The sequence below is a fragment of the Hesperophylax consimilis genome, chromosome 22, assembly GCF_061612785.1.
Source record: "Hesperophylax consimilis isolate HC1 chromosome 22, BYU_Hcon_1.0, whole genome shotgun sequence".
NCBI classification, from domain to species: Eukaryota; Metazoa; Arthropoda; class Insecta; order Trichoptera; family Limnephilidae; genus Hesperophylax; species Hesperophylax consimilis.
In genome coordinates, this window is record NC_142857.1 from 23,882,119 (window position 1) to 23,901,390 (window position 19,272).

Below are 19,272 nucleotides of genomic sequence, written 5' to 3' on the forward strand. Positions count from 1 at the left end.
ATTGTATAAATAATGATTGTCCATTATGAACACTTTAAAGATTTATTAATATTGTAACAGCAGCATCACTAGATTTTGAAAAATTACCTTTGAAAATACTGTATCTTTTTAGCAAAAGCAAAATACAGATTGAAAATGTAGCAAAAGAGTTACATTTTCATCATCTCTTTCTTTTCTTGGTTGTAGGAAACATTAATGCTTGCAAATACAATATATTTATATAATACATCGTTAGAGAAATGCTTTGTTACCGACTAACGTAGCATTGGGAAGTGGAGATATGAGCAAAAAAAAAAAGCTTGGCGAAGTCGCAGTTAATAATTTAAATTATTTTTTTATACCGAGAGATTCCATATAATTAACATACAAGGTGTCCGGAAACTAGTTTCTAGCTTCGATGCATTTTAAAAGACATCGACTGTGTTTTGGTAAAACCCTTCAAGCCACATTTGTTGGGAATGTTACTTTTCAGTGTATTCGTATAGAATAGTCTTCAAAGTATAACGTAATAAAAAAAATTTTGCTGATTCAGGCATTTTTAACACTAACGGCCGTTGTTCCCAATCCTACTGATCAACAGTTGAGCCGAAATTTTGGCTCAACACTGCTCAAATGCAAAACTACGCTCTTTCCAACGGAAAGGTGGCGACTGAGCGATCAACCGATTTAAGGAAGCCAAACTATTGGATTAAGCTTGCCTCAGTAAATAAAAAGTGTCGACAGAGTGAAAAATATTCGCGACACCAAGACATGGTGGCATTAAAGTCAAGCTAACACTTTATTTTTAATATATTACATACGTTTGTTTAAAAATATATGAAACATCGGATAATGTTTAAATATATATATTTTTTTAAATTATATCCATTTATAATAAATGCAATAATTAATTTGTCAATATTAATTTAACATTGAAAGTTTTTACTTTGACGTCATTTTATTGTCTATGAAAGTGGGCAGGGCTACTTAAGATAATCAACTGTAAAGATGTTTGGAAACGGCAAGTTGAACGTTACTGAACAAATCACTTGGCTGATCGGATCCTGAGATTGATCGTTCGAAAAGTTGGGAACAACGATCGTTAAACCTTTATTTATGGGCAAAGTTTTTTTTAGGTTTTTTCTGGAAAATTAAAATAGAATATAAATAAAATGAAATATTTTAAATAGAATTTTTTTTTAAATAAGCACTTTCATAAAATCTTAAACATTTTAAATTAATTTTACGAATTTGTAAATATTAATTTTTATCGCCTCTTGTAAAGTTTTCATTTTGTGGCTTGATAAAATTGCCCTAATGAATTCCAACTTCGGACTCTATTTACTCCAAAATGAAAGCTTTTGAGCTTATAGTCGATTTTGTGGTATCACTTATTTGTAAAAAAAAGTTATACCACAAAATCGACTATTTGGAGTCGTTTGTAGATTCACCACCGGTTTCCGGACGCCATATATGTATATATAAATAATTATCTTGAATAATGCTTGGATTCTCTTTTGAAAAATGAAGCAGAAATTTTATTTTAACATGTACATTTTAGGATAAATTTTAATTGTTTGTATTAACAGCTTTTTAACGCAGACGTGTTATTAACAAATAAATTAAAACAATGATTATTAATTATTCAAATTATTCCACATATCAGAAAAGTGCTGCCAAATTGATCAGTAAATCACATTTAACATTATAAGAATCTTGTTTACATTATTTCTAGAAGCCATTGAGACTACAGTATCCAACCAGTCCACCCAAATTAAGGAAAGACTAAGGTTAATAATAATTTAGATTCGGTCACCGAACATAGCTAAAGCCATTTCAAGCAACATCTCGATTCTGACTAGCACTTTCTCAACAGACTCATTAGCACAAGAAGCAAATAAAAAAATCCAAAAAAAACTTTTTTTGGTTTTTCTTTGCCATAGTGCTCATAATATGACATGAAGGTTCCATAATAATTCAGCACAATGTCAATTCAACACATCTTTAAAAATTGATATAAAGTCATTAAAAGCAATCTAGTTTTTGTTTCATCACTTTTCATGACATTATATCACTTTTTAAAGGTGTGTTGAATTGACATTTTGGTGAGTTATCTGGCCACCCAAAAAAATATTACAGAAATCTCTGAATTATAATATAAAAAAATAATCATTGTTTTAATGTACACAATATGATAAAGTAACATTTACAACACTCAACTCAACTAGCAAATACAGTAAAACCCTTGTAAGATTACCACATAGTTTTTGTTTTGATCCCCTGAAAAACCTTATAAGAGGGTTTCACTGTATATATATATACTGTTTTTAGCATTTCTAGCTATTTACCAATCCCCAAACATCATTAAGGTTGGTTTGTTTCAAACTTTCATCACATTTAATGACAGTCAAATCAACAATCGGCACCATTTTGAATTATAGACTTTTGAACGGTCCCCGTTAAATGCGTCGGTACATTGTAGCTTTTTAACAAATTATGATCGGCAGACAAGTTATGCTCGACTTGTTTGAAGAAAAGCTGAAACGGACAAAGAATCAATGTTAAACAGCCATTTTAATGTCAAATGTTAAAAATAGCACTGATCTCCGATTGTACTGTCATCAAAAGTGGCATTATTTTGAACACCCCAACCTTAATTATTAATATCATTAAATGGGTTACCGAATAAAACAGAACATGATAAAAGAATAGATTAGGTTAGGTCTTTTTATTCTTCTTCCGTATGGTGGGAGGGTCAGAGAGGGACATCTAGGCCTGTGAGCCAGCCTAGAACCTCAGGCATAGTCCTGTGGACATCATCAATTCCGCCAGGGAATAAATGGAGCAGACATTGGGTTTGGTGAGTTTAAGATAGGTTAGGTTAGGTTAGAATAGATTAGGCTAGGCTAGGAGAAACAGAGGAAAATCACAAATGCTTTAAGTGATCAAATATCACATCCACAAATGCAGCGCAGGACCACGAAGAATAGAAAAAGAAGAAAGTTATGTGTTGTTTATTTTTTTCTCCATTTTTCAATGTTCTGTTTTATCAGTGTTCTGTTTGTTGAACTCATTAAATTAATGTAACTACTGCCGTTACCACAAAGCCGACCACAATACGAATAGTGTTGTTACTAACGTGTGACTTTGACCTTCTCCTTGACGACCCGGTCGGCGGCCAGCTTGTGCAGCTTAGCCAGGATAGGCGACGGCTTCACCAGGAACTCGCGCAGGCAGTTGATGGATGTGCCCGCGATGTTGGGGAACTTCACCGCCAACTTGCCCAGGCCCTGTCATCAGAAAATAATAAAACATTTTCCTAGTAGTTCTTAATACTAGTAGTTCTGTGAATATTAGACCTCGCGTCCAAAAAAGAATGCTTCCAATTTTCTCCTATTTTCAATCAAAAACATAAATTTTCTCTTAAATTATAAAATTTAAAAGTAGGTACTTAACTTCCTACCAACTTAGTTAATAAACGAGATGATTTCTCATTTGAAAAAAGAATCTTTACTGAACCATTAACCCGTTGTATGACGATGCAAAATTTTCGCTATGCGCCAGCTGATTCTAATTTCATAATAACTTAATGTTTTTGAATTGATTTTTTTTACTGTACCAATCGGTTACTGCAGCGCATGACAGGTTAAAATGGCCACCATCTCGAAACCTGAACCGGATTTAACAAAAAAAAATTACATTTATTTTAAAATGACAAATGGTTGAGTTAAAACAGGACGCTCGGACAGTACAAAATATTTTTTATTTATTTATTACAAAATAATAAGTTATAATATATTATTCCCAGTGAGTTTACAAAACTCATTTCAGGAAAGACAACATTATGTTAAAGACAAGACAACATAGATACATTAAAATAAATAAAAGCAGAAGATATTTTGGAGTTCCAAAGAAAGAATGTGTCCGTCATTAATAAAACTGCTGAGGAAATAGCTTTTAAGAGCTTTTGCCAATGTTTTTTTGTTAGTTGTCGAAAGTTTTAGATTACTAGGTAATGCGTTATATTGCTTATGTGCAATGCATTGTAATGAGTTAATACCAAATTTAGCCGTGTAAGTAGATGACGACAAGAGTATTTTATAACTTTAATCAATAAAAAAATGTACAAACCTCTAAACAAACCATCAGTAATGGCATATGGGCCAGTACAAGTTTATGATTGTGTGTTGAAGTCAGTTTTTCATTCAAGCGGCCACACAAAGAGTCAGCACCTAAAAACAATATTCAAATAAAAGAACAAAAACAAAACACGAAAAAAATATATTTTCGAAAATAAAAAACAAATGCTTTGATCGGAGCTGTCAAACGGGAAGCAAAACCAGCAAGCAAGGATTTAAAATCAAAAATGACATCAAATTGGCTAAGGACAGGAAGGCAGAAAATTAAAAAAAAAAAATTATTTATAGCAAAGGGACGATGAACAATTATTTTTAGTTATGCGGGCAGGTACTGGAATAAAAAAAAAAACATGGCTGAAAAACATATAATTTTATAGCCTGTCAAATTGGCACTTTTATCTATGGGTTATTATTTTTTTATGCTTGCAACAAGGGCCACACTAACTGACAGAACATTTTCACCTATTTCATACATAAGGACTTGGGCCAAGTCTAATACGTCATACTCATCTTCAACTGGAAAATAAGATAAAATATATAATACCTACATAGAAATATACAACACGAGATGAATATTAAACAAAAGAGGCTAAAGTTTTGCACATAAAAAAATACAGAGTGCCGCCGTATCCATATACACACAATAGAAAAATCATCAATTTTCTGAGGAAACTACTCATGGTAGATTATATAGGTACATTATTTGGTTACACTATTTCTAAAAACATAAGTTGTTAAGGAAATAGAATCAACTAGTGGTAGCTTTCGGGAGTTGAACACATCAATAGCTTTTAATGGAAATGAGAAGAGGATGAAGTAACCGTAAAGTTACTTCTTAATTTGCACTAAGGAGGCATCATCATAAGGATGCTCTATTCCTGTATAAAGTAGTTAACAATAATATTCAATGCCCAGAGTTAAACACGCTCTTGTGTCCTGTTCAGGGTGGATCAATGCAAAACGAACTCTAAGCAGAATTCTTGCCTGAACAGACTATGCAATAATTACGATAGCGTATTATCCATGGCTGATATTTTCAGTTGCGAATTGGCTATTGTTTTGTAAATTTTTCGTTTTATATAATCTTTGCTTTGTATAAATTTTTTAATTCATATTCCTTTCTCACAAATTTAAATAACTTATTCCATTTTATTCTGTCTCAGTTAAAGTCACAAGGAGGAAATCCATAATTTGTTTTTTTTTTTACTATGTATATAATACTTATGTACAAACTGATTAAATGTAAGCTGTCGATTTCCCGAAAATGAATAAATAAACTAAATTATTTAAATAATACTTCGTTTCAACTTAATTACAACATGAAACTACTATTGACGTCGGGGGAGATAGTAAAATATGCATTAACCATTGAAATGCCGAACTTCCGCGATTTAACCTTTGTAGTTTGGCCAAAGGAAAGAATCCCACAAACAGAAAATATTATTGTCAGATTTCAAGTTGGATACATATTGGCGCTCAACGGATACAAATTTTTGAAGTTAATGTTCCATTTTTTCCATAATTTCCATCATCAAAATATCTTGTACCGCCATGTTGGATTTTGTTAGTATGAAGTGACCTTTTCCAAAAGATTCCCACTGCAATCTAAATACACACAAATGATTTAAATAACCGAAACTAAAAGCCTAATAACCTATTTTGTGCATGTTTTTCCACCTCCCCTGGCGTAAATAGTTGTTGAAATGAAGTGTTACTTCAATGACTTGGGCTCATTTAGCAGTAATTGGAGTAGAAACGTTTACCAAAGTAACACCCATTCGTCTATGGCAGTAATTGAGTTGAATACCATGTTGTGAAACTGTGAGACATCGTCAAAAACCCAATAATACTTTGCTAAACTTTACCAAAGTAACACCCATTCGTCTATGGCAGCAATTGAGTAGGTTGTAAAACTGGGAAACATTGTCAAAAACCCAATGATAACTTTGGTAAACTTTACCAAAGGGATTGGCGCACTGGGAAAGAAATAAGTTGAAAAATGGGAGCCTATGGGCTGAATGCTTATGGTAGCTAAATAAATAAATTTCAACCAGTTGTAAAAGGTTTCAGGTTTAATCATGAATAAATATCACCAAACGAGGAATCGAAGATTGAAAAAACCATCGTACACGGAATAGCTAACTTTGTAGCAAAGATTGGAAATAAGTATTAATTTGGACCGATTCTTTACTGGAACCGGAATTGAACCCTCTCGTTAAGGTTCCGTTATAAGTGTTCAAAAAGAAGAAGAAAAAGATTGTTTGAAAGGGAGATATGTAAATAAGACTAATAAACACGCTAATATAAAAAAAAGAGTATAATGAATAGGCGCAAGAGGCATGACTTATTAAATCATACATTACATCTGAGTTATGTAGCATTTAAAGAATCTCTGTGAATTTTTTCATACCTACAACATGTTAAATATCAGAACCAGAAGTGTTTTTTCATAATTTTTGGAGCATACTTAGCGATTTTTTTCTGTTGAGCGAATTTTGTATAGTTAATTTTTATCTCGGCAACTGAATAGAAATTATATTCAAAAAGATCATAAATTTTTTAAAGAAAAGAAGTATGTTACATATCGGCAGAAATTCTAAATGCCAGGTCTTAACGCCCTGGCAGCCAAAAGAATGCATTCTTGCTGCTGAGATCTCCGTTGCAGCCTATCATTTATCTTTATCGTTTACAAGAAAACGTGAGAGGTTATAATAGAGACATCAGAACTATGCCCATAATTACTGCTATAGCTCAGTTGCAACCTTTCATTCTTTTTCATGCCGCATTTACAACTTTACTGTTACATTTCAAAGGCTGAGCAGTTCTCACCAGTTTCGTCACCGATGGCCCACACGAGCAGGTCGACACAAGCCGAGTTGGCCATGACGTTGACCTTGAATTTGTTGACCGTTGCATAGTTGGTTTCACGGTCCTCCCGTTCCGATGCGTCGTGGTGGCGGCTCTGTAGCTCCGTCTGACCGTTCAAGAAGAGGCACTTGACAAATTCCTGGAAAAAAATTACTGTTAAATACAAATTGATTGAAAATCTAAAAAAAAATTCTCACCGGTGATAAAACCTTATAAAAAATCGATCCGTAAAATCGTGTTTTAAAATAGTAAATCTATTTTCGAAAGTCTTTAAAATATTTTGAAGATTGAACCTTCCTACCTAGGAAATGCAGTCGACAACTGTACCAACCTCGCTAAATGCCGACCATGTAGGAACGACATTTATTTTGCATATTAACTGCATTAATTTCATCTGATTTCAGAGAAATGCATGTATGACCGCGTATGTGTACATGATTGCCACCAAAAGTTTGATAGAATGCATTGTCATCGACAACGAGTCTATCTGTCGAGTTTTAGCTCAATCGGATGTCGGGAAGTGGGTTAATTCCCGCTTTCAAAATATGCATTCATTCACTACCGAAAACAAAAGTGTAATTCAAATAGATGCATTTAAAAACAGGACATTCACAATAGGACCACTCTTTGTTATTGAAAATTGTCTGTATGGTTAATTATTCTTCCTGGGTTATCAAATTCCACAAATCATGAAATTTTCAAAAGTCCGTCTTCGTTTCACTGCGGTGATTATATTCTCAGGGTGGTTTGATATCACAAAAGGTGTTAAACGAGGCTACGTAATGTCACCGTGGTTATTCAATCTTAACATGGATAATTGTATGCAAGAATTGAAAGAGGTGGGATTGGGTGCGAATTTGAGTAATCTGAAAGTATGTTGCCTGTTGTATGCTGATGATGCGGTGCTGATTGCAAACAGTATTGAAGATCTACAGTCTCTCGTGTCTAGGATGCACGAAGTATGTATGAAAAATGAGTTAATGATGAATGTACATAAGTAAGTCTAAAGTAATGGTGTTTGAAAGAGAGAGTACGAAAACAGTGTGCAATATAGTTGTGAATGAGGAATACTTGGAGCAGGTGGATGAGTTTGTGTATTTAGGAAGTATGTTCTAGAGAGATGGGAAGGCTGACAGAGATATTGAAAGAAGGGTAAATGTAGGTAACTCCATTAATGGAAGACTGAACACAGTTGGCGCTAATAAACCCACCCTGATGTATGGAAGTGAGGCATGGAACTAGCAGAGAAAGGATGAAAGTAGATGCTGAAATGCTGTTGAAATGAGATCCCTGAGGCGTATGTGTGGTAAAACCATGTATGATCGTGTGAGAAATGTGGAGATCCACAGAGTGCAAGGCTGATGAATAAGATTAAGAAAGGGACGCATAGATGGTTTGGGCATGTAGAGCAAATGAGCAAAGAAAGGAGTGGAAGGAGAATATATGATGCAAATGCAAATGGTAGCAGAAGTCGAGGACGCCCGAGGAAGACATGGCACGACCAAGTGAATCAGATACTCAAGTCGGGCCATGTCAAGAGTCAGAATAATAGAAGAGTATGTATGAGTGTGAATGAGGCAAGAAGTGTGTGCCAAGACCGAGTTGTTTGGCGGTCCGTCCTCTCTGCCTACCCCTGCGGCGAAACGGCGTAATGGTTGGTTAGTTTTTTTTAAATTATATTCTCTACTTACACAACAGATAGAAAGGAGGAAATGAAGAATATACGATACGAAAGTGAATGGTAGAAGTCGGGGACGCTTTGGGAAGATATGGAATGATAATAATACTTTAGTCGGGCCATGTTAGAATAACGGAAGAGTTTTTATCCACCAATTTATTCCAGTAGAACGATTTTTGGCATATTATGGAAAATTTGCAAAAATGTCTTGAGCGATCGCTTGCCATAATGTACCAAATAGAATGTGCATAGACCTAAAAATATGGGATAAACGGTAAATTTTGGTGGGATCATTGGCTTTAAACCGCTGTTCATATATGTTTCCATATTAATATTTAGAGGAATGATATTAATTAAATCGAAAACCGAAAACCATTCACTCAAGTGGTTGTGAATGTAAATGAAGCAAAGAAGTGTGTGCCAAGATAGAATTGTATGGCGATCCATTCTCTCTGCCTTTCCCTACTGGGAAACGGCATGACGGTTGTTAGTTAGTTCGTTTTTAGACAGCAAAAAAAAAGAGTTCGAAAATACAATAATCAATTCATATTACCTGAACATCTTTGGTAAACGGAACAGGTAAGTCCTTTTGACTCTGCAGTAACTCCCTGAGGAGTGTGACCATGGCCAAGTTCAGAGTCTCGGAGAAGGATCGGTAGGGGAACACCTAAACAAATTAAAAACAAATACAAAATGAATTACTTTTGTGACAGTATTGATTGATATTGATATTTTTGACAGTAAATGAACGCAAAATAAAATACCTGAATCTGTCCTGATGCAAAAATATCCTCTGCTTCCTCATCTAAATAGCTTAGCAGATCCTTAACTAACAACTTCTTTGCCACAGCCAAGATAGTCTGCAGATGCATCAGTGGAAACTGCAAATTTGCTCTTTTTTCTGGCGACTCCATCGCGAATCTCATGTTCGGGAACTGGTTAAAACTCGACCCGTACTTTGTGAAGAAATATACCGTCGGATCGTAAGGAACCGAATTATGACTCTGAAGATAACCCTTCTTAAGAGAATTCGTCGAATTTATCCCGTCGCTTATATCTTGCGAGTTCACGCTTAAAGTTTCGATCGCCGCCGGATTCAAGTTACCGGAAAGCGAGCGTGGGATGATCGAGCGAAACTGACTGAAGCTCCGTTTCTTATTTAGAGTATCGTGCATCACCGAGTTAACAATCTTAACTTGAACAGGTGGGTCGGGTTCAGGAAATATTCGGCAAAGAAGTGGCGGATTGTTTGTGCAAAACCGTCCCATGGATCTTGCCAGGCCAATCAGCACGGGAATGGTGCATTTACAGAGTTGCAACTTAGAAAGGGCGTTCTCCTTGCTGTCGTGGCATTCGGTGATGTGCTTGGTGAGGTTGTTCATGAGTTCCACTTGAGCCGAGATGATCTCATCGCGTAGGTCGGCATGACGCGTGGCGATATCGGACAGGAGTGTGTTGAGGCAGAAACTGAACTTCTCTGCCGCGGGAATACCTGGAATTAGAGTTCAAACATTTCTTAGAATATGCGAGGAGAAAATGAATGGTAAAACGAGAATAGTTAAACGGAATGGAAGTAACAATTATTAATGCAATGCAATTTATTTATATTACAAGTTCTATGGAATACAACCGTATTATACGCTTGCTACAATAAACCCGGTTAAGAGCCGAGTGGACAAGTGTGTAGGATTTCTTAGTCAATCCTCAGTTAGATAAGTCCTCAATCGTTCTCGGTATTCCCATAATAAGTAAACTATAATTACTCAATATAAGAATTATATATACTAAAACTCTCAGATTAAAGAATTATATCCGATTTAATATTTTTGTATAAAATTGTAAATAGTAGTATAGACAGCCCTGATTTAATTAACCCCATTGAATTTAACATACCTACGAGAGCTATTCATGCCAAAATCCTATTTAAATGTAACAATACCAGGACTGAGCATTTCAAACACTTGCTTGTACCTGGATTAAATGAAGTTAGTAATATGTGTATGCAGGGAAGGTAGGTACAAAAAGGCTATACTGTCATATCTTTTCAATCAATATTAATTTAACCTAAAGGGTAAAGTGCATTAACTTCAGGGGGTGATTTTACACAATTTTAGAAGTAGAAAAGATAAATAACTTTTTCGAAATTCCAACGTTTTAAGGTAGTTTTTAGATAAAAAAAGTTGAATCGTTTGTATGGGAAAATAAATATTCTTATATGGAAAAATATATTAGCAAGGGAAAAAAAACTATATATTTAAATATTTTAATATGGGAAAAAAAAGTTGGAATTTCGAAAAAACTTATTTTATTTTTTATTTTATCATGTAGAACCTCGCGAAGTTAGTGCACTTTCCCTCCGGACACCTTGTATATTATATTCTGTAGGTACTTTATTTCCTACTTTTACATCCTTCTAGAGATTGTATTCATATTATACTGTCTGTCGTCATTTTACAATCAAATTACACAGTTCATTGTTATTTAACAAAAACATATTTTTAGTATTTGATTATGCTTGTATACTGTGACATGCAATTATTGTTTATGGTATATTTATACCGTGGAAATTAAATAAATCACTATACATGCAAAATTTTACACTTATAACGCTGATAATAGGAGGAATTAAAATTTGTACCTGAGAAGCATAGGGATGCAATTCCAACACATGAAACGTTCAAGTTTTCGGATCTCCTGAACGTTTCGTATATCGGAGTTGCATCATTATACTTCTCGGGTACAGAAATACTATGAGGTTTAAATTTTTATTTTCTTTAATAACTTTTGAAGACTCAAAATTCAAAAAAAAAATTATTGTTCAAAAATACAGAGTACAAAGGGTATAGCTTATAGGTTACATCCTATTTCTTCCAGCTAACCCAACAAATACAAATTTTATTACATAACCCAACAATTACATGTTAACAAATGTATGTAAATAATAAATAAAAAACAGAGGTATTTAATTTATGTAAGGTATTCATTTAAGGTGTAGTGACATTTGTTTAAAAGAAATGTTTTAGTGATGATTAAAATTTAAGTATGCCGGCTATTAGTTTGATGCTACGTGGAAGGTTGTTATATACTTTAAGGCGATGCACTACGTCGTGTAATAGTTTAAATTGAGCCGCTATCAATAACAACCCTTACGTAGATGGCGATAAGGTTCAAATTCCCGCTTAACACCGCCTGTTTTGATTTATGCAAGAAAAAAACATGGCCAAAAAGTGCCTTTTATTTTATTTTGTGGATGTTCAGGCATAAATATTTAATTTTTTTTCGATCATTTTATAAATAACTTAATTTGCCACATTATACAATAAAATCATAACCGAAAATGGGTTCGTAAGTAGGAGATTTTGAACTTTAAAGCAGTGTTCATAGGCCTTCTACATTATTTTTTTCTGGGCTTATAAAAAGACTTATCTAAAAAATACTCGATTATTTCAAAGGCCAAGATGTATTCTACTCGCAGTATTTAATTAAAGCATCTGAAACATTTCTAGGCGACCAAATTTTCAAACCAAAAACACATGATTTTGCATTACTACGTATGGCATCGCCTTAATGGACATGTAGTGTGGTCCTTTTTGAAATATAGTTTTGTTTGCTTTTAGGATTAATAAGTTTTCTGTGAACCTTGTAGCGTGATTATACCCATCAATGTAATATATCATTGAAGAAGAAGATAATACTAATAAATCTAAACAAAACATGAAATAGAATAAGACACAGAAAATAAAAAGATAACGGTCACAACTGGGAATTGATCTCAGGATCTCTGTCTTACTTATCAACAGGGGCGGCTCTTCCTTTAGGTCAATTGGTTTTTGACCCCCGAAAATTATAAGACAACATCAAAACAACTGGCCTTATTCTTAATTTATTTGAAATGTACCACGAAATAGCAAAGCTGCGAGCGGCTGGGGCAGCGAGTGATGAGCAGTGACATCTATTGTCCCTAATAGAAGCTTTCATTCACAAGTACATACGATTCGCTGGGTCAATTTAAAGAATGTCCACGGCCTTGGCATCTTCTGTCCCATAGAATAAACGAGATGGCACTATGTCTTTAGTCTAAGTAAAAATTAGGTACCAAAGAAAGCTTAGGGATGCTTAGGTCATGGCCGTGAGAGAGACAGAACGATGAATATTATACGTTTTGGTGGTGCGCAAATCTTTCGTTCGCAATTGTGCGGGGTGGGTTGCGGTAAGTGCGATAATGACTTAGACAAAACAAAAACGAATTGTATTTGCCTTAGTGTTTGTTTACAAGAGGAAATGAGTGGGAAAGGCCAAAGACTTACCCTAGGTCTCGTCCTCTGTAGCCGCTGCTTCCTTTACACTTATCAGCTTGCATACAATTAAGGGCAATTCCCTTTAACACTCGCTCACTCAACACAAAAAAAAACAGTGACATTCACTGCGGCGGGTAAAAACGTTTCACTAGACGATTGTGATGCTCCAAAACAATCACAGCCGAGTTCAACATATGCGGGTATTCACAAAATGACACAAATGTTCGCGGTGACCAAGATGCAACGATAATAATGCTCCCTGTCGTTTGGCCCGGGTCAAGGAAAGGGGACAAGGGGCAAAGGGGGGGGTGAAGGGTACACATTTTAAGGCTATTCAATTTTAAAACCTTACGCGCAACTACGTTTTAAAGATATGGTGATATAAACATATGTCGGTTTTTCATTTTACACACTTGTTGTGTGTGGAACAATGGTTGTTGGACAATTGGACAGTTTGGGAAAGGTTTGGAATAATTCTTTATGTTGTTTACGATTTAGAATGAAGCTGAAGAATGAAACAAAACAAAAAACTTAAAAGATCATTGTGAAATAGAATCTAAGTCTAAATTTAAATGGAATTGATACATGTCCCAACCCTTCGCACCATGGAACCGCCATACTCTTAGCTTCGCACCAAGTATCGTAAGATACTGCGGACGAGTGTTTCAAACTCTTATTTTTTTAAATATTTTATTTATTTTATGGTGTGCACAACTACATTAAAATGTATCCTCTTTAAAATAATTTGCCTGAAGTACATGATTTGTATAGTTATTTCCAATTTACTATATTACAGAGACATACATGACATACAGTGCTATTCCACAAGCTTAATTATAAAACAAATGCAGCATCTAATTCGCCAATCAACCGAGTTCTTCATACTCTAAGTAATATTTGTCTAAACTCTAACATTGACATTTTTTCGGATTCACTGCCCAAATTCAAACGTGGCATCATGTCAATAATTTAAACTGTTCAATGCGCATATACTACTCACGTCACCTGGTAATTAAGGAATAAACATACCACTTAGCAGACATTACAAGGAAACATATCATAGGTACCCAACATGAAGTATCTTATTCCTATATATTGTTTCATCTCTGTAAATCATGTACTGTTTATTTCTATAATGTAAAATAAAATTAAAAAATAAAGAATAAATAATATTATTTTGAGTTGCGGATTCATGACATACCTATTTACAAATTGATACAGATAATAATATATGGGCATTTTTCACAATATCAAATAAAGATTAGTCACACATTTTTTTCAAATGACCTACCACGACTGGATTCATAGAGGCGCCTCTGCTTATTAATACAGGGTGGTGCAAAAGTAATCACCCTATTGGAAAACGCTATAACTTTTGCAAATGGCGCCAAATGTCAATACGGTTTTGACATTTGTGAAGTACACGAACGCAGAATACAAATCGACAAGGCATGTGGGGCAAAAGTAATCACCCTATTGGAAAACGCTATAACTTTTGCAAATGCCGCCAAATGTCAATTCGGTTTTGACATTTGTGAAGTAAACAAATGCAGAATACAAATCGACAAGGCATGTGGGGCAAAAGTAATCACCCTATTGGAAAACGCTATAACTTTTGCAAATGGCGCCAAATGTCAATTCGGTTTTGACATTTGTGAAGTAAACAAACGCAGAATACAAATCGACAAGGCATGTGGGGCAAAAGTAATCACCCTATTGGAAAACGCAATAACTTTTGCAAATGGCGCCAAATGTCAATTCGGTTTTGACATCTGTGAAGTAAACAAACGCAGAATACAAATTGACAAGATATGAATCGGTTTACTCCACAAGAACGCGGAATAACAAGCAATACCAAAGTTTACCATAAATTTTTTTTAAAATATCTTACTCCCGGTAAGACAGAAATCCTGGGTTCGATTCCCAGTCGAGACCGTAATATTTTTATTTTTCTGTGTCTTGTTTTGTTTCATGTTTCATTTAGATTCATTAGTTTTACCGGGGAATTTTGTATTTCTTTCATTAAAATAATTTAAATGAAAATTGACCAGCGCATACAACATTTAATTATGGCCAGTAATTATCGTTGATGTTGTGTGAAAATAGATCTAATAACAGCGAAGCAGCGCATATATGCAATAATTAACATAATGTATGGCTTAGGCAGAATCAGATAAAATAGCGCATGAAATTTCTGTCATTGCGTTCATTATCACATTGAGTATTATTCAGAATGGTGCGAGGTTTGTCATTATTAAATAAAGATCTGGGTTAACTTAAATAACTCAATAAATGGGGCTAAAAATGTAATACAACATAATGACATTGGAAACGGTTAAATCGAAATAATTATAAGCATCATTTGATAGCTTTGTCCATCAGTAGAGAGAAGGATTTAGTTCTTAAAATAACTATTAAAAAAAAAAAAAAAATTAATTATAAATTTATTTATTTATCGTTTCTTTACATTGTATCTTTTTTTTTAAGTTAGAATTTTTAACCTCACTAGGACAAGCCTGTGTTGAGGTTAATAATTTTACAAAATATTAAAAAAAATAGAAAGATTATAAGAGATTTAAAATATTACAAATAGTAAAAAAAAATAATACAAATATTAAGATAACAATATTGTTACATTGACGTTTCTAAAGTGTCAGCTACACTACTCGCTTCGACGCTTCGACGAAGTCCTGGACGAAGTTAGCCGAAGTTCGAAGTGCGTGCCCACACACTCGTGCAACTTCGCGAGTAACGCTTCGAGTCCTTTGACTCGGGCGCATTTACCGACAACAATCGGAAGTCGGGCGAAGCGAAGCGAAGTTGCCCGAAGCGAAGCGAAGTTCGTGCCCACACTATCGTATTCGGTCAACTTCGATCAACTTCGCGAGTAGTGTAGCTGGGCTTTATGAATTGGATACCTCCATGGTACCTATCAGCCTATTCATTACAATAAAATGCTGTAAACATGTAGGGTGGCCATGATATTTAATTGCAATAAAAATGTAACAAACTATTATTTTTAAAAACAGAGAAGAAAGAAAGAGAGAAAAAATAATTTACATTAAAAAAGAAAAGGATTAAAAAATAAATGTATTCAAAATATTATGCCACAATTTAAAAGGACAAAGATGAAAGAATATGTTGGAAATCCTCGGATTACCTTGCAGGATTTTTTTTACACTAACCCCAGGCCCTGAGGAAAATAATTTCGCTCAGGGCCTGGGGTCATCTTTGGGGATGCTGTGTGAAGGATTTTTTTAAGAATAAGAAGTTCTGGGAAGGAAAATAGTATGAGAGGTGAGTAGGAATCTGGGGGTCAGTATATCCAGGATAGACATATGAATTCTTCCCTCCCACTGCGATGCAAGGTGATAGGTCGAGAAAGTCCGACTGAAGACATCAAGAAGTGTCACCCAATTAATCCCACCTGTCGCGCCGTCAAGACCTGGACAAACCTCACCCCATGAACCCGGGCACCCCTACTAAGTCACCAAAGGTAGCGAACCATTTGGGGCGACCTATGGCAGAGGTGTTTTTTTTTTTTTTTTTATAGTGAATACCTCACAAGAGTCCCAACTGCTCCCGTCTGGAGCCAGTGAGACTATGGCATCCCCAATTGGGGGATTTTGTGAGGCTGAAGGTAAGTGGGGAAGGGAAAGAGGAAGGTGGGGAAGTACCTGACTATTCAGATCTAGTCACCAAACACGGCTAAAGCCATTTGGAGCAACGTTTCAATTCTGAATGGTGGTCTTACACCAGGGCGATACTGGTAGTATTTTCCACTCTGGAACGTGCCGCAAATATACTATATATTATTTTTAATTAATTAATTGTGAAATAACACAAATAAATCAAATAAAATTTATTTGCGCACGCCGGGTTCGAACCCGCGACCTTCGGAATGGCAGTCCAATGCGTTACCACTGGACTATGCCGGCCGTCATTTGGTTATCCAATAACTGGATCTCGGGGCGACGGTACCCATACCTGCCTCCCAAATTAAAATACTATATATGGTGGAGAGAGGAGAGGGAATGGGTTAATAATCTTTTACACTTTCCAGTAACACTCAGATATTAGTAAATTTCCTATACGTACCGTTTGAACCAGCAGTCAATCGTTAACGTAAGCAAAAGGGTAAAAGATATAGTAATAAACTGAGCGTATCTCAAATACATGTTATGGTAGCCCTTTCCGGTAAAATGCACCTTTAACGACCACAATCGCCGCTTAGTAATATCCGCTTTTTACGTTGGTACTTGCGGCTTATTTAGGGTGAGGAATTTTCTTAAAAACATAATGAGGATCCGGGGGGGACAGTTATTTCATCATAATTGGATAGATATTAATTAATACTTAAAAATTGTAATTGACAATTTTTTTTTAATGCAGATCTATTACAGAATAGTTTTTCTAGGAGTACCTATGTGATGTAAAAAACAACATGGATATCACAAAAACTTTCATTTGGGGGATATGTATTACCCCCTTTGGTGTGGGAGGGTTAATAGGGTATCTTAATTATATCAGGTGGAAAATAATTATGTTTTTTACATGAATGTAGCCGGTGGCATGAAGATACAAATTATAATTTGTTTTTATAGCGCCGTTGTTTATATCAAGTGCAAAGATAAATACAGAATTAATTAATTATATAAATTACTATATTATCACTGATAAACCTATGGAGGTCGCACTAGAAACGGAATAATCTATGGGCATTTTTTCTATACTTTTAACAGGTAAATTAAATGAAGAGAATACAAATAATATAATTTACTTTTTATATTGTGGAGTGGATTCCGTGATAACTCACAAAGTGACAATTCAACACACCTTTAAAAAGTGATATAAAGTCATTAGAAATAGTGAAAAAAAAAATTAACCTAACCTACTTAACACAGTTAATAAAGTTTTTGTTTCATCACTTTCCATGACTTTATATCAATTTTTAAAGATGTGATGAATTATCATTTTTATGATTTATCCGGTCACCTGTGGAGTGTAAGGTACCCTACCTGTACATACATTTCCCTAAATGGGTATCGTAAATGGATTATTTGATATAGTGTTGAACACCTCACTAGGAGAACCTGTGCTGCGAAGTTCACGTGTTTCTTAATCTGTGTGATGAAGTGGAAAAAATTGTTGATCAGTGGGTTCCGTTTTCCGTCTACGAGTTTTTAGGTTAATACATCTATTTTCAGCTCTTTAACAGTAAAAATATATTGTATATAACATATTTTTCAATTGCTCAATACAATTAAAGATTATTGAAAATCAGATAACCTGGGTATTATAGCTAGTTGGTTCCCACCCAGGAGTTGTGGGTTCAATTCCTCTACTAGCTAAGTCCTCCACTGTTGTACAAGCAAAATTTTCCACTTATAATGATAGCAGTAGTAGTTTTTTCAGTTTGTTTACAACCTTGTAAACATTTTCTTTGAATTAACTTAACCTTTCCTTATCTGTGGTGTGTATTTACTACACATTGCTTCTAATAACTCTATAAATATAATAAATTCTGGGTTCAGATTTTAGGTATTCCTCCGTTATACATTTATGTACTGAATTAAAAAATAATATATTACATAGTTTTCAAATTCAATTAAAAATCAGAGTTTTTTGTTAAAAATCGGGAACAAATACACCAATACAATCAACCGTGTGATACTAATACGCGAAGAGTGCGAAGAAATGACATACTATTGATGTCCCGCTTTAATTCGCTATGCGGGAACATGAGACATCCACACTTCTGCAGTTGTAGTTTTTGATTTAGACCATCGATACCTACGACCGCACAGCTGTGTTTGTGCCAATTACAATTCGTGACCTTCGTGCACTTCTTGATTTAAAAATTCTCTCTTCATCTCTCCACACCCTTTCTTCCTATTTCTTACTAAATTACTAAGACATTGTATTGGACAAATTATGCGATAGGTATTTTAACTATGTATAAATGAATAATTAGTACCTTATCACTTGTAGTAAAATGTACTGTTATGTCCAAATAAAAAAATAAAAATTAAATAAATTGATGAGCTCTGTGGCAGAACGGTAAGAAAAGAAAAAATAATATTTAGTGACCAGATTGATAAAGTCAGGTACTTTTCCCTACTCGATCCTCTCCCTTAGCTTCATAACATTCCCCAAATGAAAATAAAATATTACAATAATTTATGCAACAATAAATACGTTTTTACACAACATATAATAAAATATAATTTTACACGTGGAACACTTCAATATTCACCCGTACATAATGCCCTCACATGAAGGATTGGTATAAATAAAGTAGATCATGGCA

The 19,272-nt window shown here is 34.5% G+C and overlaps 1 protein-coding gene across 1 annotated transcript in view; it reads right to left on the minus strand.

Moving 5' to 3' along the window:
- Pi4KIIIalpha (phosphatidylinositol 4-kinase III alpha) overlaps window positions 1-19,272 on the minus strand; it is a 118,585-nt gene that overhangs the window by 80,834 nt on the left and 18,479 nt on the right. Inside the window, exons 3-7 of the mRNA XM_089645313.1 lie at window positions 9,429-10,156; window positions 9,218-9,331; window positions 6,948-7,125; window positions 4,111-4,211; window positions 3,119-3,269 (exon numbers count right to left, since the gene is read on the minus strand). Coding sequence (XP_089501439.1) covers window positions 3,119-3,269; window positions 4,111-4,211; window positions 6,948-7,125; window positions 9,218-9,331; window positions 9,429-10,156 — 1,272 coding nt within the window. The remainder of the gene's footprint in view (window positions 1-3,118; window positions 3,270-4,110; window positions 4,212-6,947; window positions 7,126-9,217; window positions 9,332-9,428; window positions 10,157-19,272) is intronic.